The 25,942-nt window shown below is 42.3% G+C and overlaps 1 protein-coding gene across 1 annotated transcript; it reads right to left on the reverse strand.

Annotated features, from left to right (window-relative positions):
• Window positions 1-1,284: 1,284 nt before the first annotated feature.
• CD83 (CD83 molecule) lies at window positions 1,285-12,306 on the reverse strand. Its single transcript, XM_026047041.1, has 5 exons — window positions 12,240-12,306; window positions 11,987-12,117; window positions 3,677-3,893; window positions 3,456-3,562; window positions 1,285-1,484 (listed from the first exon to the last, which is right to left on the reverse strand). Exons 1-5 carry the CDS (start codon window positions 12,280-12,282, stop codon window positions 1,326-1,328), a joined length of 657 nt encoding a protein of 218 aa, XP_025902826.1. The 5' UTR covers window positions 12,283-12,306; the 3' UTR covers window positions 1,285-1,325.
• Window positions 12,307-25,942: the final 13,636 nt, after the last annotated feature.

Below are 25,942 nucleotides of genomic sequence, written 5' to 3' on the forward strand. Positions count from 1 at the left end.
GTTACATATCATATATGTCTTATATGGACAGCAGCCCTTTGGAAGTCTAGCAGCGTAGACATCAGTTTTGCTCGCAGAGGCCCTGTTGACTGACGCACGGTCCTTTCCTCCACTGGCACTTCAAAATTAGTTAAAGGATTGAGGACAGAGCCTCCTTCACACGGCTGGGAATTCCAGACTGCATGGAAAATCCCATGCCTCACTTTAGCTTTTGAAGGATTTCATTTCTTCTTCCTTCTTTTTATTTTTTATTTTTAAGAAAAAAGTCGTCATCTGTATTCTTAGGTGATTGCACCCTTTCATGCTGCTACTCCGTCCTCAGCACAAACATCCACAATCACTCTGGGCTCCTCTTGCTTCAACTTCTGCACCAGCAACCTGGCAAGGGAAATGGCTTGGTGTTTAGGCTCCAGACTCTTGCTCTCTTTGATCCAAGAGGACAAGCCTTCCCTCCCTTGTACCTTTTGCTTCAGTTTAGCTTTTATTCTTATCCTCATTTTACATAGACTGTACACTGTCAACACCAGAAGCAAATGCACACTCACCTCATCTTCTGTTGCTGTATCTCCTATTTCCCTAAGATACATATGGTTGATTTCCTATAAGCCATGACCTTGCTGATTTCTAGTGTAACTGCACTAATATAGGCATTACATACATTGTGTTTTATAGTTCATAAAAAAAAAAAAAAAAAAAAAAAATTCCATGTCCTTAGCAACACATTCTTAGTCTTTTGCTGTTGACTTAAGGTTAACAACTTTGTTGCCGCTTCCTATCCATTGACCTATTTAGAGATTTCCTGCCTTTGGAAATAACTGATGGATCCATTGTGGAAATCCATTGCTACCTCTCCTGAAGAGATGAAAAGTTCCATTCAGTTCAGCAAGAGCTTCAGAATATCTTTTATTCCCTTCTTACTTTTTTTTTTTTTTTTCCTAAAGATGAGAGCTATTAGTTCAGTGAGGAACTTAATCCCTTGTCTTTACGCTGTCGTGGCCTCCCTGTAACCTGACCTTTGCATCACAGGAGTAGCCAGTCTCATTCAGAACAAGAGACGTGAAATGAAGTTGATTCCGTCTTCGTAACAGCACTGTGATGTGGCTGCATAGCTGCAGTGGTCTCCACTCCATCGAACACCTGGGAGCTGCTGTAGTGCACACCAAAGCTTTTGGAAGACTTGTCCAGCTCAGGCAGATCACTGACAGATTGCCCATACCATCAGGCTGTCCTGAAGAGGCAATATATTAGCATTTATTTCCTCTCCATACCACTCAGCTCTCCGTCTTGGTTACTGATGAGCCCCCAGTGCCGTCAACGACATCAGCTTAGACCGAAATGGAAGTAAGCTGATTCTTGTACGTGCTGTCACTGTTTAAATCCTGGAAAGTTGTCGTCTCACGTGCACTGATGAGGGTGAGCATGTGTTTCACATCCGTTCTGTTTTTATGATAATTGGGAGACATACTATCTTTTCTTAGACATGTCTGGAAGAAAAAAACAGAATAGAAGTTTTCAAATTAAGAGATGCTTTGAAAAGTGATTTTTAAAAGCTACAGAGTTTTAATTTTCTTTTTCCTAAACATAGTTACAACGTCTTTTCCATTACTGGGTGCTTCCAGTGAAAAACGAATGGAAAAGCTGCAATTTCTTGCACATTGCAGGAGCTTTACAGGATAAAAAAAAATCCACAAAAGGAAACTTATAATTAATTTTTCATATAACCAGGCTTTGCATCAACCTCTTGCAAGTCTGCTTCCACTTGCCTTCAGTACAAACCAGTGTCTGAAATACTGTCATCAAGTTGTCAAAGCAAAGCCCCAGTCCTGCCACCAGTCTTAAACTCAATGTCAGTGTTGAGTTCAGTGGGGATTAGGCACACAGAGGACAAGGAGACTGGTTAGAACTTAACAGACATGTCAAGTAAAAAGGTTCCTTTGTGAGATCAGGGCAATATTAAATTCTGCTGAAAGCTACGTTCATATCCGAGACGGGACTCTCACCCAAGAGTAAGGAAAATATAATTCTGTTTAATTAGGTTCTCTACAGTATACGGTTTAACTTTTTTTAACCACACAACTAAAACTAGACCTTTTTTATATGTATGAGAAGCAGAGATTTCTTTAGAGATCTGGGATTCTTTCAGGACACACTGAGCAGAATGGGGTATCTATCTTTGACTGATATCCTTGCTTTCGTACTTTCATCCTAACAAATTCCTACAAGATTTATCTTGTCAAACTTTAGTCTGAACAGCACAAATTACTGGCAGAATTGTCAATCTAAAAAAGAGACAGGCATAAATTTAATTGCTCCCTGAAGATACATGAAAAGATACATTTAGCTGCAGCTAATTAGATATTCTCAAATCAACAGTTGTGATTCATGTGCTGATGATCAAAACAATAAGGCCAATATAAGGCAGCAAAAGATTTAAAATGACCAGCCAGCACTTTGGGGTTGTTTTTGTTTGGTTTTTAATAAAGCCTACCTGTAGCTCTGCCTCTTAGCAATCCCAAAGGAACAGGGAGGAAGGAACAAAACAACACGTTGGAAATACAGCTGGAATTGCACTGTATTGCAGCCCCAAGGCTCATATTACCTCAAGGGCATGATAAAGTATCTTGGTTTTCCTGCTTGAGCGGGTAGCTTCACTAATGTCGTTTACCGCTTCCCTTCTGCTGCCAAAGTTCCTCAGATACCTCCCCATCTTTCCTAACACTACCAGAATAGACCGTAGAGCTAAAACTCCTGTGAGAAGGGACTGACATTGCTGTTGCATTCCTGGGGTGTTTGTGTGCTTGTTCTTTTCTGTTCACTGTCCTTGCAAAGCTGACTCAAAGAAAGGAGTAACTAGCCTTGCCAAATTCTTAGCACTGCCTTTGCTTATAATGTTCTTTTTGAGGTGCAAATTATTTCTCTTCCAAGAATCTTTACATATCTGTTTAATGTGAATGTAGCCAAAAGAAAGCACATCCAAGGTGGAATTGTCTCCATCTTACAGGTAAGGAAATGGAGGCAAAAAATAGGCGGACTTGAATTTGTGCACTGTACTGTCACACAAAGCAATGTCATAAATGAAGCAGGGATCCCACAAGCTAGTGCCTTTCTCAGACAAATGCTGCCAGTAATGAAATCCTAGGAGCTGCTGCTATGCTCTTAAACTGAATTTACATTTGGAGTAAATAGAAGCAGAAATGAGCAGTGGGAAGAGGGAAAATAACAGTCTGTTCTCAGTTAGCTCAGGTTTAGCAAGATGTTTTATCTCTTTGGGACTCCATCCTGTGCTCCTTGTGCACCTGAGTTTCCTTTTAGCTTTTAAAACACTGTATGGGAATGTTTGGTCATAAATTAAATATGAAAACCAATTTCTGAGCGGTTTTGTTAAGGTGGTACTGGCAGACAAAACAATTTTTTTGTTGTTGGTTTGTTTGTTTGTGAGAAAATAAATTACTTACACATGTGAAAAAGATGAGCAGTAAGTAAAAAATCCCAAGGCAAGTCAGCATCAAAAGCTCTGTTTTGTATTTTTTCAGTTTCTCATCTCCTAGTATTCCAGGGCAACCTAAAACACAGAGAAAGGTGTTACACTTGTTCTGGCATTTGTAAAATATTTCAAAGCTGCTTGCTTCCCAAAATGCCATGCAAAGCAACGAGGATCTGAGAGTCTCTGCTCTACCTGATACTCTCAACGTGACTGTGCCACTGAGATTGCGTGCTCCGCTTGGCTCCCGCACAGTGCACCTGTACGTCCCGCTGCTGCGGCTCGAAGCATTCCTGATCCTCAGGGAGAAGAGCGTGTCGTTGGCGAGCTCCAGGGAGTCACCGAGCTCGTCCGCGTAAGGAGCGTCCAAATCCAGGACTTTCCACGCTCTTCCTTCACCGTGTTCAGCCATCTGGAAAGCACAAATACATTTCTTGGCTGCAGCAAGGATGTCCTCCTGAGGTTTAGGGGAGAGGGTTTTAAACTCAGCTTGAGGCTGAAAAGAGGAGGAGTTGGGAGGGGGAGAGGAAAAAAAAAAAAAAAAAGCTTCTAATGCTTTCATGCTCACAGCCAAGATAATTTACTTTTTTTTTTTTTTTTTTTTTTTTTTTTTTTTTTGCTTAAATACCCTCTCGGTTTAAAAATGCATACATGCACTTACAGGATTATCCTACGAGGCTTCTTAACCCACCTCAGCTGGACACAGGGTTGCTGTACTTGGTAAAGATGCAATGTGAGGTGGCAGGGGCTTGCTCTCCAGAGCAAACACAGACAGACAGTACCCGGGATGGATCAGGCTCTCTCGCTGCTCCGTGGCAGCCCCAGCTGCACCTGGTAGGGTGGCAGTGAGTGGCCAGGCTCCCTCGTAGCCTCCCATGCCCTTTCTGTGAGGCCTTGGTGGAAATCAAACCTCTCCACACCTGCACATGCACCAAGGTGCAGCAGTTTGGGCTCCAAAGGTTAATCTCTTTATTGTCCTAAAGTCCTTCCAACGACCTCACAGCCCAAAGGTCCTTGTGGGAATTTGTACTTCCCTGTGCCAGCTCTTGTGAAGCTGGTCCCTGAAACCACAGCACATCTCTTGAGGAATGGTTATTTTTCTGCCTCCCTTTGACTATTGGAACCACTGAGCAAAAATGGCTCCGATTCCTTCAGACTGAGCTGCATGAAGGTCACAAGCAGGTTTTGGTGCACTTTGGGAGCACTTGTGTGTTGAATTTCTTAATTGCAACCAGAGCAGCTACATTCCTTGGCATTGCTGAGCAGATCCTGGAGAAATGTAGCATATTCCCAGGGCAGTTTGTGCTGCGGGGCGGTAGGATGCATTGCAAATGACAATTGGCTGGGCACTGCAAAAAAGAGCCATATCACTAACTTGGTTTGAAAGATGGTAGAAAGGTTTGAATTAGCCCATGTCCATTCTTATTCATCAGTGTTGCTCCATGGGATTGAAGGCAGCATGCCCTCCATGAAAGCTTCTGAGTAATGAATTCAATCTTTCTACAGACCAGCAGAGCCAGAGCTGGACCATGCAGTCCAAGGACAAGCTTTTCAGCCAAACTTATAACAAAGGCAAGCCAGGGCTTTTTAATAGATATATTTTGGGGTTTTCGTGTTGTTGCTTATTTTGTATCCATATAGCTACTGCATCAGAGTATAACATACTCTAAGTTATTAAAATTAACATTCTCTCACATTAAGTCTAGGAGGACCTGGTTTCCCTTTTGTGGGTTTGCATGAGGAAAGCATGCTTAGGAAGCCAGAGAGAAATAAGGGCCTTATGTTCCTTCACGCCTTGCTACCTTTGCAGTCCCAAAGCAGCGTAAAATAAGCTGCAAGCTGGGAACCTTTCAGGAACAAGAGAATCAGACTGAACCACAAGATTTTCATCACTGTGAAGAATCTTTCTCAGAAAGGCTTTTTTAGTCCATCAACTGAAGCATGGAGCAGTAATTCCCTGGGGCTTTCCACACTTTACACAGCAGTAGGGAAGAAAGCACCTACTTCCTCTTAATTCCTCTTCACCCCAGCTTCTCTTCCTTATTATACACAATCCAGAAACAAGAGATATAGTGGTTTTCCTCCTGTAGGGTCTTCATTTTGCTACAGGGATTAGATATTTTAAGGCCAAGCATGATATCAGAGAGGTAGGCAGAGGAATTCAAATACGGTAGATTCAGGTCTGGTTACAGGTGAGTCAACAGCAGCTAAATGAATAGAGTTGGCCTCCCTCAGATCTAACTTTGAAACTCTCCTTTGCCATCCCCTTCCTTGCAAAGCTGCTCACAGGGCACTGAAGAGAACCAGTCTGGCTGCTCTTAACTTTGCCCTAAAACGCAGATTGCAGGCCTGATCTATCCCAAGAAAATGAGACTCAAAATTCCACTGGAAAAATAATAATAATAACAATTGCTTTCTTAAGTGCTGGCAAACCATGTTATTATCCTGTGCCAGAGACCTGGAAATCAGAAAACATTTTGATCTTAAGGGCTACGAGGATGATCAGGGGCCTGGAACATCTGCCATATGAGCAAAGGCTGAGAGAGCTGGGTCTGTTCAGCCTGGGGAAGAGGAGGCTGAGGGGGAACCTGATCAGTGTCTATAAATACCTCAAGGGAGGCAGTGAGGAGGAGGAGGCCGGCCTCTTTTCAGTGGTGGCCAGCGATGGGACTAGAGGAAATGGCTTCAAACTGAAGCATCGGAAGTTCCACAGGAACTTAAGGAAGCATTTCTTCACTGTGAGGGTGACAAAGCACTGGAACNGGGTGACAAAGCACTGGAACAGGCTGCCCAGAGAGGTTGTGGAGTCTCCTTCTTTGGAGATCTTTAAAACCCGCTTGGATGTAGCCCTGTGCCACGTGCTCTAGGTGACCCTGTGTGAGCAGGGAGGGTTGGACTCGATGACCTCTGAGGTCCCTTCCAACCTTCGGCATTCTATGATTCTATGATTTACTTATGCAGTTGCAAGCTCCACTCTCAATGTAAGGGAGAAAAAAAAGCTAAATCCATGCAACTTATGCCCCATAATACGCACATTTCCAGGGAGATTCTTGCTTAATGGTTTGGCTTCTCTATTTTAAGAGGGTGTTGAGATACAGGATAGCTAATTGCCTCTAATCATCTTAAGGTGCTCAGTTAACCTATATATAAGGTGCCTATAACTAGGCCTGCCAAGGACTGTGAGACAAGCAGGTCAGAAGGGCTCATGCTCTGTGTAGTCCAAAGTGTTGTCCATGAGGCCACGTGAACCACACATTTCTCCAAAGCAGCAGGAAAAGTTAATTTGTGGCCTAATCTGACTCTGTCCGCTGGGGAGAAACCAGTAGTGACCACATGGGGATCTCAAACCTTTGCCCTGGGGAAGGAGAGACAGTTCATGATTTTGGTTGTGGGTTGTCCCTCCTCTCGCTTTTGCTGGTTTTCCTCTTAAAGAGGAGCAAAGGCAGTTCTCAGTGCTGCTTGTGTGCCCAGTGTCTTCCCTACATTTTTTAGGCTGCAGAGACATCTGGTGGCATTTTTCCAGCCTCTGCACATGCAATGCACCCATCCCTGCTCTGAGATTGAGGCAATCTTTCCCTGATGCTCCAAACCAAACCTTTTCCAGGGCAATCTTATCTCTTAGCATAAAACCTCAAACCCTCCCTTTCTAAATTACTTGAGGAGCAGGAAAACATCTGAACCAATTTGCACAGTGTGTCCCCATACCCCCGCTGCTTAAAATAACATCCACAAAATGTTCAGGCAGGTCATCATTCGGCCTCTTAACTATACTGTTCAAGCTAACTCTTTTTTTTTCCCCCCCCAGACCTACTTAAAATTACCAAAATGGCACTTTGTTTGCTGTCTCCTGTGAATTACTTGGCAGGCTCTCACTAGGCAGATCATTTCGCAGCCCAAGTTCCTGTGATAATCCAGTGCTAATTCATGCCAAGGCTCCTCCAGGTAACAGCGCAGCACAAGGTAAGTGCTGGGGACTTTACCTAATTAATTCCACACCAGCTTAGAGGATATCGATTCGGAGCACTGTCGGTGGCAGCAATCCACCTGTGCAGGGACCATCCTCTCCTTTAATCAGCCACAAAACGTTTTCTGCCTCAAATTGTTTGTGTTTCATTTTTCCTTCTGTGCCGGTGTCAGCTGAGCTGCCGCCCGCTGGCTCTCACTAACTGCCAGGACTGAGGAAAGGGAGTTGGTCTTTCCCTGATTCCATTTTTTTTCTCTTAATGCCTCTAAATATTCAGAATGTCCATTGTGAATCACGTGGAGACCACTGGGAATATTTATTAGTGAATCTGTTTGCATAAAAGGGGATTTGTTTTTGCCAAGATATTTGCAAGATATTTGCTGTGAAACAGGGAGCTGCAAGGAGGCAGCATCCATCCACCTGCCTGCATAAAACTCTCTGTCAAGAAATGTGAGCAACAAAAGAAATGGGAGCTTATTTTTATTGTCACACGTTTGTGACGGGCTTTTTTCGAAGTCACCCTGAAGGCTATTTCTGTTTTTTTTCCATCACCTTCATGACAACGAGAGGCAATGCTGACCCTCGTGAGGCTGAAGGCAGGGCAGGGCCCAGCCTGGCCCTGGGAAGGAACAAGCAGTCCCGGGCACCAGGCTGGGCTGGGACCAAGTGGCTGCAGAGCAGCTGGGCAGAGAAGGCCCCGGGGGTCCTGGTGGCACCAGGGTGAGCAGGAGGCCCTGAACGAAGAAGTCTGATCAGTGTCTATAAATACCTCAAGGGAGGCAGTGAGGAGGAGGGGGTGGCCTCTTTTCAGTGGTGGCCAGCGACAGGACTAGAGGAAACGGCCACAAGCTGACGCCCCAAAAGTTCCACAGAAACTTGAGGAAACACTTCTTGACAGTGAGGATGACAGAGCCCTGGAACAGGCTGCCCAGAGAGGTTGTGGAGTCTCCTTCTCTGGAGATCTTCAAAACCCACTTGGATGCAGCCCTGTGTCACATGCTCTGGGTGACCCTGCGTGAGCAGAGGGGTTGGACTAGATGATCTCCAGAGGTCCCGTCCAACCTTAAGGAGTCTATGATCCTATGACACTTTCCCAGAGAACTAAAGGGAAGGTAGCAGGAGGGGCACATCTCATAGCTGGCTGTTGTTTAGTGACAGCATTGAAAACTAGATACCATTACATGATCCTGCCACTATACAAAGGATGTTCACCTTTGCTGCAGGACTTCAACCCACCTAATCAATTAAAACTGAATTTTATCATTCACACATGAGATCAAGCACTTATTAACTCATGTCCCCTGCTTTCAGTATCATATTGCCAATATAACCCACTTTTGCCATAAAAGCAACTTTTTCTTCTTATTTTAATCAAAACGGTTCAGATCCAAGGTTGATGTCAATGTAAAAGTGGAATGTAGTAACATTAACTTTGTTTTTTTCCCAAGGGTAAGATGATTATAAAACTGGTTTTGTTTAAGGTTTTACCAAGAATAAAGGCCAAGTTGAAAGTTCTGACTGATAAGGAGATCATTGATCTGAAAAACATATACAGCCACCAGATATTTATTTTCCAGAATAAAATACCTAGAATTCTGGCAATGCCTGATAGCCAACCTATAATGAATCACAACTGAGCTGAAATCACCCAGCAGGCATATTTTGCAGCACAAAACCACTTTCACATTCGATTAGTGCTGAAGGTACATCCATATGGTTCCTATATAGTGTCATGTAGACATACCAGTTTTAACTTTGAACAGACATAAATTGTGAGCACATGTGAGTGAACTCTTTGCTTTACACAGGAAAAACAAAAACACAAAAATTCCCTACCCAATCAAAGAATAACTGTAAAGGAACTGCATGTGACATACCAGGCAAGCCCAGGTGGAAAAGCCCTATGATTCAATCACACAACCTTTTTCTTTCTCTCTTCCTGTCCTTTTCCTTTCCTTTCCTTTCTTTTTTTTTTTTTAATAGCTGAGGACACACTGTACAAATTCATGTCAGGCAAAAGAACTGTTTCTAGTCATGAAATAATTTCCTCTGCTCCTTTCCTTTCTAAATCATGAATATGTTGAAACCACTGGCAGTTGAATGGATTTCTGAGTAGAATTGCACTGAATTCCTTTAGGTTCATTAGAAATTAGACTAAAGTACATCAGAAAATATTTATGATAATTACTATAAATATTTAGTAATTGTTATTACTAAAATAATTATTACTAGCAATTATTATTACTAAATATTTAGTGGATATTATTATTACTATTATTACTATTTAGTGGCTTTTCCTTTGAAAAATGAGATTATCAATATTAAATCTATAAGGTTGTAAATCTTTAAGTGTATAAGGTTTATGCTTATTTTGTAATATGACTTCTCACTCTGTTTCTTCAGACTGATTTTGGTTCTGATCCTGCACAGAATTACTTAGACTCTTGACTTTATAAATGTAAATAAGCCAGTTGGCTCCAAGGACACTACTCCTATGAGAGGTTAAGTACATGCACACCTATTTACAGTATAAGTCATTAGCTCAAGCAAAGGAATTGCTGAATCTGATACTACCTTATTATAAGCAGTTGGATTTTGACACTCAAACAGTCCGTTAAGCAATTATTTCTCCATACAGAACTGAAAAGGCAGATATTTTTAAATAGAATCTTTTCTTTTTTTCAAGCAGATCAAAGGGTACAAACGTGACCTTTCCTTGTTCAGAATATGCAGTGGGGAGGGGGGATTTGTTTGCTGAGCACTTGACCTGCTGCAAACACAGTGCTGTAACGTTGTCACTGTAATTTTTAAAGCAGCAGAAGCAGAGGTTAATTGCTTGCATTTACTGCACAGTTCAAAGTGACCTTACGCAAAAGATGTAGCCTAATGGCTGTTGGAACTTTACAGTCTGAAATTTCATACCATTTGTTGGAATTACTTTTTAATTAGCCTTCTGGGGATATGCGTGGTGTTTATTGATTACCCTTCAGGAGTTGTTTTTTAAATAACAGATTAATTCCATGCCGGGAAGCCTAGTTGTACTCCATTATTCCTTTACTCTCTCTTGGAAGGGTCTTGGATGAGGAGAGCAGCAAACAAATGCAGGGAGAGCACAGAGGTGCCCAGAGCAGCTGGATGCAACAGGCACACGTACTTGGGTACCCATGGCATGGCCACACTGCGTGGCATGGAGCAGCAAAGAGCTCTTCTCGCTGTCGCCTATTTAGCTAGCCCCACGGGAGGAACAAGTACTGTGTTTCTTCAGTGCAAAGGCAACGTTATTTTTTCCTGCTGAGAGTAACACTTACTAGGTTTGGTGCTGCGTTTTCCTCATGTGGATGCATGTGCCAATCTCAATATCCCAGTGTTGTAACATTGCCTGATTGGTAACCAGGTGGAAAATTTTAAAAACTATATCTAGCTGAACTGAGGAAACCAAGGGCTCTGTTTTCACCTTCTGGCAGAGAGAAAATAACAGTTTGGGTCCACCAAAGAGAGGTCTCTTGCTCTCCTGTCCTTGATGCTCCCTATTTTTGCTTCTTCAAGGGCAGGCTCCCATTTCATCTCTGTAGTCCACGTGATTTTCATTCCTAGGCTGATTTTCTACTGTTCTAGTAAGTTGACTAAGCGGGCAATCACATAACGAGGGCAACTAGCCTACGGAGGGCATGGCTGGGAGTAAGCCATTCAAAAGAGCTTAGCCTCCTATTTTTCTAATAATTTGCCTCAAGCTGTAGACTGAAGCTATAGGCCAAGACACATATACATGGTGCCGTAGAGCAAGTCGGTGACTAGTTCTCCAGCCACTGGACAATTCTGCCTCTCTTGCTGTGAGCAATTTCAGCTTTAAAGGCTGACTGGTACTTTTTCTTCATTAGCAGATTGATCTCTGGAGCCATCCTGCCAGTAGGTGGTGATGAGGATTGTGCTGCTTTAGAGATGGGAATTCTGAACCAGGGCAACCAACATGGGATTTTTTCTAGGACTGCAAGGAGATAATTCAGAATTTTCTAGCTCTTCATCTACCTGTCCCCCTTTTATTCTCATCCTCTAGTCAAAAGCTTTTTAAAGTACAGAAATTAATTTAAGTAATAAAGGTGTTTTTTTAGCTTTTCTGTTTCAGAGAAAAAGTCCACCCCTACTTGTCCAGCGAGAATAAGCAAGAAGCAACATAATTTATGCTGCAAGGTTTAAATATGAGTTTTTGTTTTAAAGGAGAATCCCAAAAAGGCTGGAAATCTTGGAGTGGTATTTGGCAAGTTATACACAGGGCATCCTCTGAATTTTGATCCCTGGAGGCTACCAACAGTTAAACAGAAAAGGAGACCAAGAGCAATACAAAGATCATGCTCAGAAAATCTGTCTACGACATGAAAAATGCCCACATTCCCTGATCAGCCCAAACACTTTCATTGCTGCCTTCTCTCTGCCACGCTGCAGGAGGATGCTTCCTCATAAAATAACCCGTACAAGAACAAGACAAGCCAGGATCAGGTAGGAAAGCAAGGCAGACTGCTCAAGAAACTTTAACTTTTTCTTACTTTATACCAAGACACGGTCTGGTAGGTGGCTGTGGAGTCCCAGTGAGCGTTACAAGGCAGCAGCACTTCTTCAGCACATCTCACAGCAACATCTGGCACAGCCACAGAAGCCCCATGGATCGAGCACCAGACTGCAAAGCACAGACACACATTGGTTTTAAATTTAAATTGAGGAGGCATCTGGGCTTCCCAAAACATATCACCACAAAATAAGTGGAAGACCAGAAGGAAAAATGCAAGGTTTCCCACTCACCGTTGCACAGGATGAAGAGCCGAGCAGAGGCTATCAAAGACATGCCGACTTAAATCACAGGGCAGCAGCAGCAGTAGCAGCAGCAGCGTGTGCCTCTTTGCAGGAAGGGCGGTGAGAGCAGAGTGAAACAGCTACTGCTTCTACAGTGATATTTCTGGAGGCAGACAGGGGAATCCCCAAGCCAGACTTATTCTGAAGTTCACTGCGTCACAGGGAAAATCCCTACGTGCAGGAGCCAGAGCTCCTCCCAGTGAATCTGTTCAGGTCACTCCTATTTTTCCAACTGCCCGTTGGTTGGTCTTGGTCTTCCTGCACGCCGGATGGTGGACCCTGTTATAGAGACAATATTGGGGCGCTGTGGGCCAGCATGAAGGGCACCAGAACAGGTGCTGAAATAATCTCCCTCGTCTGACAAAATGTCAGGTAAAGGGTTTTGTCAGACTCTTGAAATCCCCTCTCAGCTTTCTCTTTTTCCTTGCTATTTCTGATAACATAGTGCCTGTGAAGAAAAAGCTTGGCCAAACTCAGTGATATTTCTGAAAACACATTTAAAGCTTCAGGTGGTAACATGAGGAAGACTCTGTGACTTGGCTGAGGGCTAAGAGGAATGTACAGCATGGCTGCACAATCTGAACTATCCTATACTATGCTGCACGTGTGGCTCCACATGCTCATGATCTAGAAGAAGCGTCCCTTCTCAGCGCTTTTTGTCATTCGAAACAAGCAAGTGCAACTAGAATGACATAATTGTACTAAATGATATGCTGGAAAATTTCCCCATCAAACAAATGAAGGCAGCTCCCAGCAGAGGAACCATTTGGACATCCCCTTTAGATGTCTAAAAAAAAAATAACAAAATCAAAGCAAACCAAAACAAAAAAAACTCCTTTCCTTGTGATATGTGAGAGCTGTTTCCCCCTGGAGAATTTTTGAGGAAGTCTGAGGTCAATCACGTAAGCATTTACAAATCATGAAACTATGAAAGTTGCTGACGTGTTATTTTTGGAAAGCAGATGTGGCCATTGCCTTTAGGCTACCAAGTTCAAGATGGACAGAAGTCATTTAGGAACATTTTGAGTTTTGATGGGTAGAGGGTGTACAGTTAGCCCCTTTCAAAAAAACAGGTTTCTTGAGGACACACCAGGCTGGGCAGTATACAGCCAAACCACCTTGAAAAATCTATGAGAGGATCAGTCAGTTTGGCAGTACCTCAGCACATGAAAGTCCATCTCAGCCCAGCAAGCTCAGTGGGTGGGTAATGCCCTTGGAAACTCCGGTCTGTGTTGTGAAGGAAGTCAGGCAGCAATTTCACCAGGAACCTCGTTGTTGAAAGAGCCTACCTATTTTTAAAGCTTTTTGCTTTGATCTTCATTGACAGACATAATAAATTTAAAAGGATCTGAGCTTTATTTTTCTCTTTTCTTGTTTCAAATACCCAAATCCATTACCTAGAAGGTAGGTACCAGTAAAAAGTAAATCCCAGTGATTCTCTCTAGGGGAGAGAAAATATGAACTCTTGCTGCTTCCTCCTTTGTGAGATGATAGAGTCCTTGCAGAGAAGATAGAAGCAAGCACATTTTGCTGAAGGAAATCTTGGACAAATGAGGGCTCCAACTAATATATTTCCCATCTGTTCTTCATTGAAATGATAGCTCTCTTGTCCCCACAAGTCAGGCATTCCAAGGAGGGTGCGTCTGAGGCAGTTGCTCAGCTTTCATCCACGTGTCTATGGATCCCACAGAGCTGCTCATTTACCCCTCAAAAACCTCCCTTGGCTTGCAAGGAAACCTACAGTGACAAACACAGAGTAACTGACTAGCCCAGCTGTGGGCCAGCCCACAGAAATCTTTCCCCAAATGGGCTGACCAAATAGAGGCAAGAGGAGGCTGAAGCACACTTAGGTCTGAGGTCATTGGTTTCCCTTCAGAGAAGTGTGAAAATAAGTCTGCATAAAGGGGCAGGCTTCAGCTTGGTTTGGGAAATGTGAACAGTGTTCACACTTGCCAAGGGGATGTTAAAAAGCATTCCTTCTCGCTTAGTTTACACACAGGAGCTGACACGCTTCAAGCACGTGGTTTTTCCCTCTAGGACAGGCACTGCTTCAAGGAAAACAGCCCTTTTCCTCCAAAAGTATTTGCAAGCTCAGCTGCTCTTCCGCAGCAAAACATGTTAAGCAAGAAAGCAAGATATGAAAAAAAGGAAACTGAAACTCCCTTTGCTAGGGGAGGGAAATCTGCTTCTAAACTTTCCCTGGTTGGGATTTTCTCTAGGGAAACTCTGCACTAGGCTGTACTTTCCATCCAACTCTTGGTGGATTTTTCATATGGTTTCAAAGAATAAGCCTATTTCTTATCTCCAGAATCCTGGAAGCTGCTCTGAGTTTTCATCTGCTGCTCCTGAGTGGATGCAAAGGGAGGTCAGCAGGACAGCGCTAGGGGTGGGAGTGAGGAGGAGGCTGTGACTGTTAGTCTGCCTTGGTGTGAGAGATGGATCTGCCTCTTTGCAGGGCCCTTTAGAAACCACAGGAGCCACACAGCAATGCGAGTAACTGAAGTTTATCATGAAACACACTGTTCTTTGGAACAGAGGTGGACGTGTCCTGCTCTCCTCCTTTGTCCGTATTGTTGACTGCAACAACCATAAGCCTTCTGCCTCATGGAGCAAGAGAGGCCAGAGCAGCATATGTGGTGACTGACACTAGCATGCAGCATTTGGAGCAGCCAAGCTCTGCCCAGCTCTCTTCCAGTAAGGCCACCTGTGTGGGGCCTCTGCCTTCGATCCCACTGCTGATTTTCACAGATCTCAGAGGCACTTAGTTCTCCCTCAGCCCCTATCCCTCTGCCACATTGATAGAAAGCAGGCTCAGTGCATGCCGTCTGGTAGAGCTAGATGGCATGATCACGGAAATTTCATTCCCTGCGGAAGATGAGGCTAGAAGCACATGCATATAGGATGGATTCATGGGAGAAGGTTATAAAAACAACACTATGTATTCTCCCAGTATTGGAAGAGTTTTGAGATCGCTGCACATGGAATCACGTCCTTTTCCATTGAAGCAGGTCACTACCAGCACCCTTAGATATTCAGGTAGCAGATTACTTATTCCCTCGTGCAGTTGTCAAAGACACCTTGGATTCCTTCTTCTTTCATATATTTGCTCTTGAGGTCTGGTATTCATCAAAAGGCATGTAGTATTCTTTCTAAGAGGAGAATATGTTGGATTTAAAAATAAATAAATTTAAAATAAATAAATAAACAAATAAAAAGCTTATTTCTTCGTAGTGATGAGCTCTCCACAATAAAGCACCAAAAGTTAAGACAGAGTTGACAAAACAGTAATTCTGGCATGGCACAGATTTTTCTGTATTAGGAAATGATAGTTAAAACTACACTTTTCCACTGTGTTCAGGCTTCTGCTTGGATTAGGTTCATCCGTGTGATTTATGCCTATGATTTTAGGAGCACAGAAAAAGTTTTTTCTTATCTATTTATTTATTTACTTTATCAGCCTCCTGTGCAGCAATAAAAACTGCCTGTATCAGATCAACTGATAAAAGCAATGAGGCTTTTGTTTTATGTTCCTGTAGACAACTGTTTCTTAAATAACGTATTATGTGTCGTGTCAGATCGTAGGCACTGTCAGTTGAACGAACAGTCACAGAAGATCCCACAGCACCAAGTGCACAGTCATATATTTTGAGGGGCCCAGCAGAGCTGCAGTCATTGCATTTCCTTTCCTGTCATACTAGGACCTTGATGCTCACCACATCAACGATTAAAAGCAACTGACGGTTTCCAGATTGTAGATGAGAGGTATGTGGATTACTCATTAACTGGAGTCATCAAGAGTTTAAGGACAAAGTTCTCTTCCTTACCCTTTCATGGCAGATGTTGGTTCAGAGTTAAATCAGTGGCCATCCAGGAATACCAAGAGACTGACACTGCAAATGTGACCTACTATACATCTCAGAGCCTTGCCCTACAGACTCCCTTCTGCTGCCAATTTAATAAAAAACACCAAATTTATTGTACACAAATGACCCTTTCTCTGAAATGTCTGGACATTAGGATGTGCAGTTTGAGATGTACCAGCCCTGTTTGTCAAAGCCGTGGTTAAGTATATTCATGTAGAACTTGAAATGTGACTCAAAATGGAAGTTTCCAAAATAAGAAGCCATTTTAGAAAATGTTGTCCTGGGAGCTTAGAAACTGCATTTAAGCAATCAGGAGCAAGGATTTATCCCATGTTTGTACATAGCGCTGTAAGAACTCAGGAAAGGCTGTACTAAAGATCTATCTACTCCATCGCTTTGTTTCCAGCAGCAGCCATTGAGATCTAAGAGTGGCCAAGCAGGTCAAGATGCTACATTGACACTGCACTCCCAACATCTGATGAAAGCTCATGCTGGAATGTCATTCAGAATCTCTAGTTCTTCTTTTATGTCCAGTTTACCGGATGGAGCTGGCATTACCATGACTGGGGACACCTGGGACCATACTTTGCAGGTTTTGAGTGCAGATTTGCAGCTCACTCTCCTCATGGCGTGGTCTGTGTTGCCTTCTCCAGGAGATAAAGAGCAGGTTATCCCTTGCTGTCTCTAGTGAATCTTGTGCAAGAATAGTACCCCTACATCTCCAGCCCTGTGGGGATCCTTCTTAGACTTTGCATCTCCTTACCACTCCCTGCCAATGCTCTGTTTTTGCAGGGCTGTAACATCCAGATGGTCAGTCTGCAAATCATGCTATGGAAATATTTCTTTGCACTGATGTTCTCATCTCACCCTTCCCTTGCGCATACATCTTCTGGACACGCACACTAGTGTCACTTCTTACAACTAGAAGGGTACAGAGGGTCCCCTGGCCCTTGTGTGGCTACTAAGGACCAACCAGTCACCAGATCAATTGCAGGATCAATTGCAGCCTCTTCTGGCTCCTGCAGAATCTCTTCTGCCAATTTTTGTTTACACCTTCCCCATCCGAGGTCCCACTGAGTCATGGGACTTCCTTACCAGCTTCCCCCACCATCCACAGCATCAGAAAGAGGAAGTTTGTTGGAGGGAGCAAGGTGGGGGTAGGATCCTAGTGATTACAAGGCCTATTTCCATTCCCTTCTGTTGTTAGGCCTACTAACACCAGTGGGCATGAGGATGCTCTCAGGAGCTGATGGGGGTGCGCCCTCCATTGGTTCCCTATTTCTGGTTCTTTGACCTTCATCTCCCTCCCTTCTCTCATTTATTGTCTTTATTTATTGGGCTTTCACCACGTCTTTCAAAGAATAGAAGATGAGTGCAAGCATCTGTAAACATTTCACCATAATACTTGCCCAGACTGAGGAGATTTAAGGCATCCCTCCAACTATGCCTAATAATTTCGTGCCTTCACTAAATCCTCTCACCCTATAGCTCCATTTCTAGCTCACTTATAAATAGGTTCAACAACAAGTTCAAGAACAAACCCCTGAGGAAATGAGGGTAGAAGAGAGACCTCCCGCAAGTGGGAGCACTGCCTATTTATTCCTGCTCTTTGAATAGGTTATTTATATAATGATTTTCCTCTATCCCACAATGCCTTAATTTCTTTCAGAGCCTTTCCTGATAGACTTTTATGTCTTTGGAAATCATTTCTGGGATTCTATACGGCTGACCTTGTTGTGGTTTTCATTTAACTTGACAGACTTTGTGATTCTTTCTATTTTCTGTGCCTGGACACAACTTCTATGTTCTGAAGGAAGTCTTCTGCTTCTAATAAATTCTTTCATCCTGCTGTTAGGAATGTCAGCTTTTCTTTTGGTCTTTCCAAAGTCTTTGTCCATACAAAGTGCTGTAGAGCAAATGTGTTCCGACATGGTACGTTTGAATAGTCACCATACAAACATGTTAGGTTTTAGGCATCTCTTTTAGTTTCTTTCTTAACAAGCTTCCTTGTTCCTATGTAGTCCTATTGTAGTTTACTTTTTGGCTTTTATTCTTAGACAACAATTTTGGATCTAAGTATGGTCACTATTACAAAGCGTCTCCTGAGCAGAGGTCCTGTCTATTGCTCAGGGCAAAGGTACTGCATGGTCTTCTTTTGTGAGCACCTGCTTGATGTACACTGCTCTTTCTTCATCTACTGCACTGATCTTTTTTTCTCAGCATCATTTTCTGATGTGACATTTGCCCAATATGCATGTGGGGAACTGACCTCTCTTGTTACTCTTACATTTCTTACCTTTGCAGCTCCTCTGATCTCCGTCTGTGTATAATAGATACTGCTATATGGTCTTTTCCTAATACTGTGTGTTTCTTACTTTGGCCTGGAAGGTTACTCTATATAGATTCCGTGTTACTTGTAAATACAATGAGCCAGTTATTTGGATCTGAAACGCAGCTTTCTCTAATACAGATTATCAGGTCTCTACAGATGTTGCCCCATCTATCTTGTCTCTATGCTTCGTATCCTGGCACTGTAGCATCTGATCAGTTGCCTTCCTCCTATCAAGTTCTTAATATAAGGATTATGAAGCACTTAGGGTTTTTTTCCTTTTTCTTTTTTTTTTTTTCTTTCTTTTTCTACTCTGCTCTGGTTACATGGTATTCTGTTTGGTTTGACTCTTCTTTATTCTTTTTCTCATGTAAATTCACCAGATTGTGCCCTGCACTTCACTGGTAGATACAGTTTTCCTGACTTGCTCCTGTAAATCTGTGCTATCCTGAATCATGTATGCTTTAGCACTTGCCAGCTTCCCCCTTCCTTCTGTTTAAAGTATCTCCTAATAACTATTAGGTCAGGCTGGTCTGACTCAGATCAGCCTGATTTATATTTAGTTTGCCCAAATCCAACCTGCGTAAGTAATGAAAGATTTCCCATATTCTAAGAAGTCCATATCCTTTCGTTTCCCATCATTTCTTACCCACTCACTGAAGATTTGTGTCTATTTCTCCTGGTTCAGCCCGGCTCACCAAGCTGGAGGCCTTCCAGCTGAAGCAACCACAGAGCTCCCTGCCTTTGGCTTACTACGTGACTGCATGCATTTTGTCTCCAGAAGCTCCAGAAGGCAGCAGCCTTCCTGATGGCATTACCCCTTCTACTGTACCCAAAAGCTCCCTCAAGCCTTCCCTAAGAGTCTGCTGCAATATTCTGTGCCATCCATCCAGCAGGTATTGCATCCAGAATATGATCAGCGCTCAGGCCTATCCAGTACCACAAAACCACATGGTTGTAGGCATCATATTGCTTGCGTCAGTGTCTCATTACCACTGTCTCATCCTATATCTTCCTGAGAAAAAAGGAGTAATTTAAAGAGTAATTGCAATGCAAAAGCATATGTGGCCTCAAGCTGTGAGCTCATTTCTGCCTTCCACAGCGTAAGACTTACTGCCACAAGGCTTTCCTCTACCTCTACAGCAGCACAGGACCTATGGGCCTGGACCTAGCACTACACAGCAATGAGCCCAAAGGGATTGTCAGTGCCACTGTCTTTTACTCTAGGAACTTTTACTTTAGCCATCACAGCCTCAAGGACTAGGGAAGACGAGCTAATTGCATTGGATATGCAATATACACATGATGCCTGGGCTCAGTGAAGCTCAGTGCTCAGTGAAGCAAAGACCCTTTGTCCACTTCCTATACCTCAAATTTATTTAAATAACCAGCTGTTGCTTCAGTTCACCTGCCTTTAGTTCATTTTGTTCAAAACAGTAGAGCACCAGGCTCTCAAAGACATCATCTCCCACATCCTCCCTCACTCCTCTGGCCCAGACGTCTGCACATGACCTGCCATCAGCGAAACCTATAGTAACTGTGCTGATGCATTAAGAGCTGGAAAGGGGAAGCACTGTTTCCTTGAGTGGGAGGTTAAGGAAACATGTGACGTGTGGTGGGAGGACGAGCAACGAAAAAAAAGGAGAAATGAAAAATTGAAAGTTTTCACTAGAGCTGTGACAAATATATTTCATCTAAGTGTAATGGAACTAGACTAAAGATATGGCAGAGATGACTTTTTGGCCTTTCAAAAGAGGAAGAAGTGACAAATATGCAAAGGTAGTAAATTAAACCATGTCCAGGGGTGCCTAAATCCTGAGGTCTGGGAATTCATGGTGATGTGATATAGGATGCTATGAAGCCAAGTTGCCTACCCATCAATGCAGGTTTTACCCCATCATTGACTCATCAGAAATGCCGCAAACAAACCAGCCATGTTTGCTGACAAAGACTGAATTTGTCTGTGGATTGAGGTGGCCAAGGCTCTCCCCCAGGGTCTCTAGTGTGCATTGGTGGCCAAGACTCTCCTCACTATCAGATTTAGTTGAGTAGGTGACTGATGGGGGTCAGTCACTGCATTAGCCATCATAGTCTAATCTGCCAATGAGATGTGAACCTCAATTTCATTTTAGCTAGTTTTCATGTATTTAGACTCCCTTTTTTTCTAATTTTCCTGAGCTCTTTTGTCATGATGAGCTTGCCAGCTCTTCAAGAAAGAAAGTTTACATGGAAGAAAGTTTAGGAAAATATTATATGTCTGTTCTGTTTATAAGTTTATAGCAACATATATTTTAAAATGTATTAACATCCTGTAGACAGCTACTGTTTTCATTTCTGCACAGGTCTGTACCCAAGCGGTTTGAGAGTTAAAGGAGGTCAGAAGGAAGCAGACATTTTTTAGACTTCCTGCCTTAATGGTCTTTTTTGGGAGGAAATAACTGTGAGATCAGAACTTGGTGGGAAGGTTTGCACAGATATTCTTCAGAGGCTAAAGGTCTTGCTTTGCACGTCTGATTCCGAATCTTTCAAATCTGCAACTGTCATCTTCTTCCCACCACCTTTTTTAAAATTGAACTCCCATTAATTCTGTTCACTTTTTAGTCAGTCTTTTCCTTCTTCTGGAAGGACCTGAGGTCCCTATCAGTTGTAGCTTTTATGGTACTGGGCTTCTCATTAACTGTTATTCTTTCTTGTTTTATGTGGGTGTTTGTTCCACAGAGAAGTTCAGGCTTTGGATATAAATGTCTGTGAGTAATTCCTCCTTAGGACTACTTAAAATATGAGATCTGTATTAGATACTGATTTGAGCTTTGGGCCTACTTCTTCATATATATTTGAAAAAGAACAGTTGCTGCTTGCACGTTTCCTATGAGGTAGACTAAATACACCCTGGAGAGCACCTTTGAGCCAAAGGTCAATCTTTCTCAGCAAGCCAGCCAGCGATGAATTGCTCCACAGCTTTTCAGTTTTGGTAATGAAGGCTCATAAAGTGCATTAGAAAGAAAATCATTTTTGTTTATTCTTATTTAAACTTTTACAAACTACTGAAATGTATGTTTTGAAAAAAAAATGCTCTGGTGGCATGCAGGGGATAACATCTGGATTTCTACCTGCAGTATTATTTAATTTGGAAAATTCCAGAGTCTTCCAATAAATTAGTCTAGCAGCTTTTGCTACAGAATTACAGTTTAAATGGTTTCCAGTACCAGTTGTTCTTATAGTTCTACCCTTCTGAAATTTGTATTTCTTGCATGACTTAAGCTTCTTTCCAATTAAACTCTGAAATGGCTTTGCCATATCTTTGAGCCACTGTGCTCTCATTGTAAAGCACTTTATTCGACTGATCTCCCGCCCATTGGCTTTAAAAATATGGTGTTTTTGCCCAGAACGAGCACTCAATTGCTTCAGGAAGAGGCCTGTTTAAAATGATCTCCTCAAAATTCTCCTTGCATCTCCTTAGGCAGCATAATAAAAACATAGTGGCGAAGTAAAGGTTGTGACCTGCCATCGTGTAGAGTTAACAGGAATTACTGACAAGCTCATCGTGTCCCCTCCTCACTCTCTCAATCTCCCTGGGCATGAGACTTCAGCACATGTATCCCAAAAGCAGAAGGGAAATTGATGTGGCATGAGTGCTTAAATGTCACAGCCGCCCAAGCAAGGGGTGGATGTGTCATTTGTTTGTGCAGATCTTTACTTAGGGATTCATCTGTAAGCTATATGTTGGGCTAAAAATCTAGTTCCCTCGTCTTCAGAAAGAAACTGCGCTGTTTTCTGAGGGATGAGAAAGTAATACCTTTTCCAGGAAGATCTTGTTAGTGCCATTTTTTCAAAGATAGAGCAACTGATAGTTGTTTGATTTGAGCTATTTTCTTTATTGGAGAGAGGGGGAAAAGTCAGGAGAGAGCCTGACCGGGTTTTCCAGCACTTACCTCCCATCTATCTTAAGCAGCCACCCAAAAGGGCAACTTCCCTCAGCAGAACGAAACAGATTTATATACATTTGAAAATATCACAGTTATTTCAGCACATAGCTTCATATGGCCTAAGCACTGAGAAATTTCTTACTGGCAGTCAAAACAGAATATTTGTATTATAAATTATTCTTGATGGCTTTGAAAGATAAATGTTAAACACAAGTGATCCTGGGGGAAAATCTATTCTAGAAGATTTCTACATCCTTTGCAAAAAGCATATTCAGCCTGAAGAAATGGATGGAACCCGTATTTTTTCACAAGCACTTGATATTGTCCTTTCACTTCCAGATAAAAATTGTAAATATTTTTACCCATGCCCTTAGATGATTTTGAATTTTTCCTGAATTTAATTCCTAAATTTTTCAACAGCTGCTCCAACTTGTTTACCTACCTGTCCATTTATTTTACCTTTCTCAGATTTTGAATCAAAACAGTCACCTTTGTCAAATGTCTGGTTGCACAATTATTTATTACAAAATCTCATGTGAGGGGCTCCTAATCAGATAGGAAAAGGAGGAGAAGGGAAACAAGCAGTCAGTGAAAAGCATTTAGGCATCTCTGATCTTTATTCTCTGCCATTAAGAATGGCTGTACATCAGAATGTACAGCCATATATGCATTTTTGCATATATGCATAATATGCATTATCCATTATATGCATTTTTTTATGTTTGTTTGTTTGGGTTGGGTTTTGGTGTGGGCTGTCCTTTTGCAAGCTCTCATGAAAACAAGGCTGCAGGCTGCCTTCTCCAAGATTCACCCCAAGAGATCAATTTGTTGGAAAGATCCTGTTGATTTTTCCAGCAAAACGAGTGGCTCTAGGGGACAGGAAGGGCTGTGTTTGGGTATGTTAAAGGATACTTTTTTACATGTAAGGAAAAAGACAGGCTGGATTTCTATTTTGGTGAACTGACTCTAGGTGGCAACAACACCCTGTGCAGCCTTCCCAGAGGCTAGGCACTGTTTATTGCTGCTTGTATACAGACAGACCATTTTCAGTTACACTTCTAGAAAAAAATTCCAGCTGATTGCACCAGCTGCACATTAGAACCATTTCCAGATGCTGTTAGCTTGCATTGTAACAGAGGACCTGGTCTTCTGAATCAGATGCTGCATGGTAGCTTTTGTAGGCACAGTACTGCAGGTGTGCAGAGGAAAATGAGCAAGTTATTCTCTTCTGCTTAGCCTGCCTGGATGGGTAACCTCAGGAAGGGTGTGAATCAGCCCAGTCTGCAATGATGCCCCTAAAAGTGCACAGATGGCTATGTATAAATGCAGTTCTGCAGCATTCACCAGCAGTGCTCTTGAAATGCCACTTCCTCACCTTGCCAAAATCCAGCCACACACATACCTGTAGGACTGCATGCCACATCTTTTTTAGTATCTGCAGAGAGATCTTTAAGGCTCTATTTCCTTTCATCTCCACTAGGTATCCAGCTTGCTGGGTGTAGCAGCATATAAGTAAACACTTGTATCATTTTTTTAAGTATGATAAACTGCAGTATAAGTCACCTTTACTGTTAATTCTGTACTGGCTCTTAAAATATTTAAGTGATGAGCATGGGGAGAAGGCAGAGGAAAAAAATACTCATTTTGATTATCTATTGCAACGAAAGAACCGTCATTGTAATCAAACTGTACAGTAATGAGCACCACAGAAAATCTTTCAAGTGTGATGACATGTTTCTGGCAAGGCCAAAGTACCTGATGGCATCCACAGGATATGATAAATTTGTTTACTAGTTTCTCCATGTGATAAAGCTGTGAAAATATGTAATTAAATCAATTATTTTGTAAAATTGACCCTTTCACTTGCATACTGTCAATTAATCTCCTCTGGGACTATTTCCAGTATTTCAAATCTCTAACCTGCTTTCAAAGAGAAGAATAGCCCTTTAAAATGTAAAAATGTATCTCACCAGCAGGCAATTTCTCCTTGTCTTACCACAGGGTGGATTTTTTCTTAAAATGATACTGAATCATGTTGACAGTATCCTAAATCAACATCTTAAAAGTTTCTATAAATTTGATAGAGTGGTATTTTATTATCAATACCTAATCCTACTCCATTTCTTCACTTAAAAGGAATCTCATTTCATGACGTCCACTCAATGACTAGGTTGTCTTCAGAAAGTTCATCATTTGCATAACTACAACTGGGCAAAATCAAACATATCTGTGTCATACTGTCCAAATACATACCACAATACCTTGTTTTTCAAGTTTTATTATGTCAAAAAAAAAAAAAAAAAACACAGATATTTTTGTAGAAACAACAACCTGCAACAACAACAACCCATGATGGTTTCTTTTCAGTTGTATTGTGAGGTGGCCACACTTTGTATCAAGATCATAGGACCCTCACTCAGGGGTACTTGAGTTTCAGCTTATTTGAGGGTAACTTGAGGTTAGTCTCACACTCATTAGAGATGGTCTTTTCATGCCACATTCCTCATTTTTTCCCCAAAATACTTAACCTGCACCCATACTCTGCACCATTTGTCCACCCCATAGGGTTTCTTGCCAAAATATGCCACCCAGTACTGTTCAGTCCTGGGGCTTTCACCCTCTTCCATACAGTGGTTCTGTCAGCCTTTTCTCCCCTTTATTTAAATCCTGTTTTTATTTTTCTCTCTCATACCATATGTATGTTTTTCTGTGGGAATCTGTAGCAGAACTCCCATTTCCAGCAGCAATGTATGTGCCTCCTTCTAACATTTTTCTCCCCTCCTATCTCCCCTCTCTCCCATTCGTTCCCTTGCAGGGTGTCACCATAATTATGAACCCAACTGGGTTACTGAGCAAGCTGAAAGAAGTAACGTGTGGAAGTTAAAACGTGTTTTCCTGCCACCAGGTAATTCTTTGATCAACAGGGTTGGAAATGCTACCTGCACTGCCTGTGAGCACCAGGGAGCTTGCTGATTGCTGAGAGCCCAGCAGGCTTTCACATACAGCTCCATAGGATGCACATAGGAGCAGCTTGCCAGTCTTACCTAATGCTGATGTGGGTGAAATTATTATGATGACAGGCAGTCCTAGTTAAAGTGGCAGGAATGGGTAGCTATTAAGTCATGTATTTTTGAAGTGTTCATTGTAAAATCACTATGGGGGTTTCCTCGAAAGTTTTTGTGCATTTCCTTCAGTGAAAATAAAAGCACCAGGTTTGACTGTCTTTCTTGTGCATTACCTCAGTATAGCTTGGATATCAGAAGTGATACAGAGAGCAGATTTTGGAAATCCTGCTCTACAAAGCAACTTCAGTTGCACTGTAGTATTGCATTGCAACATGCGTTGCAAGTTCAGTACCCCTGACCTTGTAGGAATTTCACACTCAGGAACATTCATCTTCTTATGCCTTCAATGTAATAATTTTTTTAAAAAGGGAAAAGAAAGGAAAGGAAAGGAAAGGAAAGGAAAGGAAAGGAAAGGAAAGGAAAGGAAAGGAAAGGAAAGGAAAGGAAAGGAAAGGAAAGGAAAGGAAAG

This window comes from Nothoprocta perdicaria, unplaced genomic scaffold (genome assembly GCF_003342845.1).
Source record: "Nothoprocta perdicaria isolate Ctin4 unplaced genomic scaffold, notPer1 scaffold_47, whole genome shotgun sequence".
Lineage (NCBI taxonomy): Eukaryota > Metazoa > Chordata > Aves > Tinamiformes > Tinamidae > Nothoprocta > Nothoprocta perdicaria.

Bases quoted from the DNA above. Each gene is read 5' to 3' on its own strand.
- CD83 (XM_026047041.1), bottom strand. From the start codon at position 12,282: ATGTCTTTGATAGCCTCTGCTCGGCTCTTCATCCTGTGCAACG. The intron at 3,894-11,986 runs GTAAGAAAAAGT...TGTGCTTTCCAG, and splicing joins AGACCGTGTCTTGGTATAAA to ATGGCTGAACACGGTGAAGG. The intron at 3,563-3,676 runs GTAGAGCAGAGA...TCTGTGTTTTAG, and splicing joins AGTCACGTTGAGAGTATCAG to GTTGCCCTGGAATACTAGGA.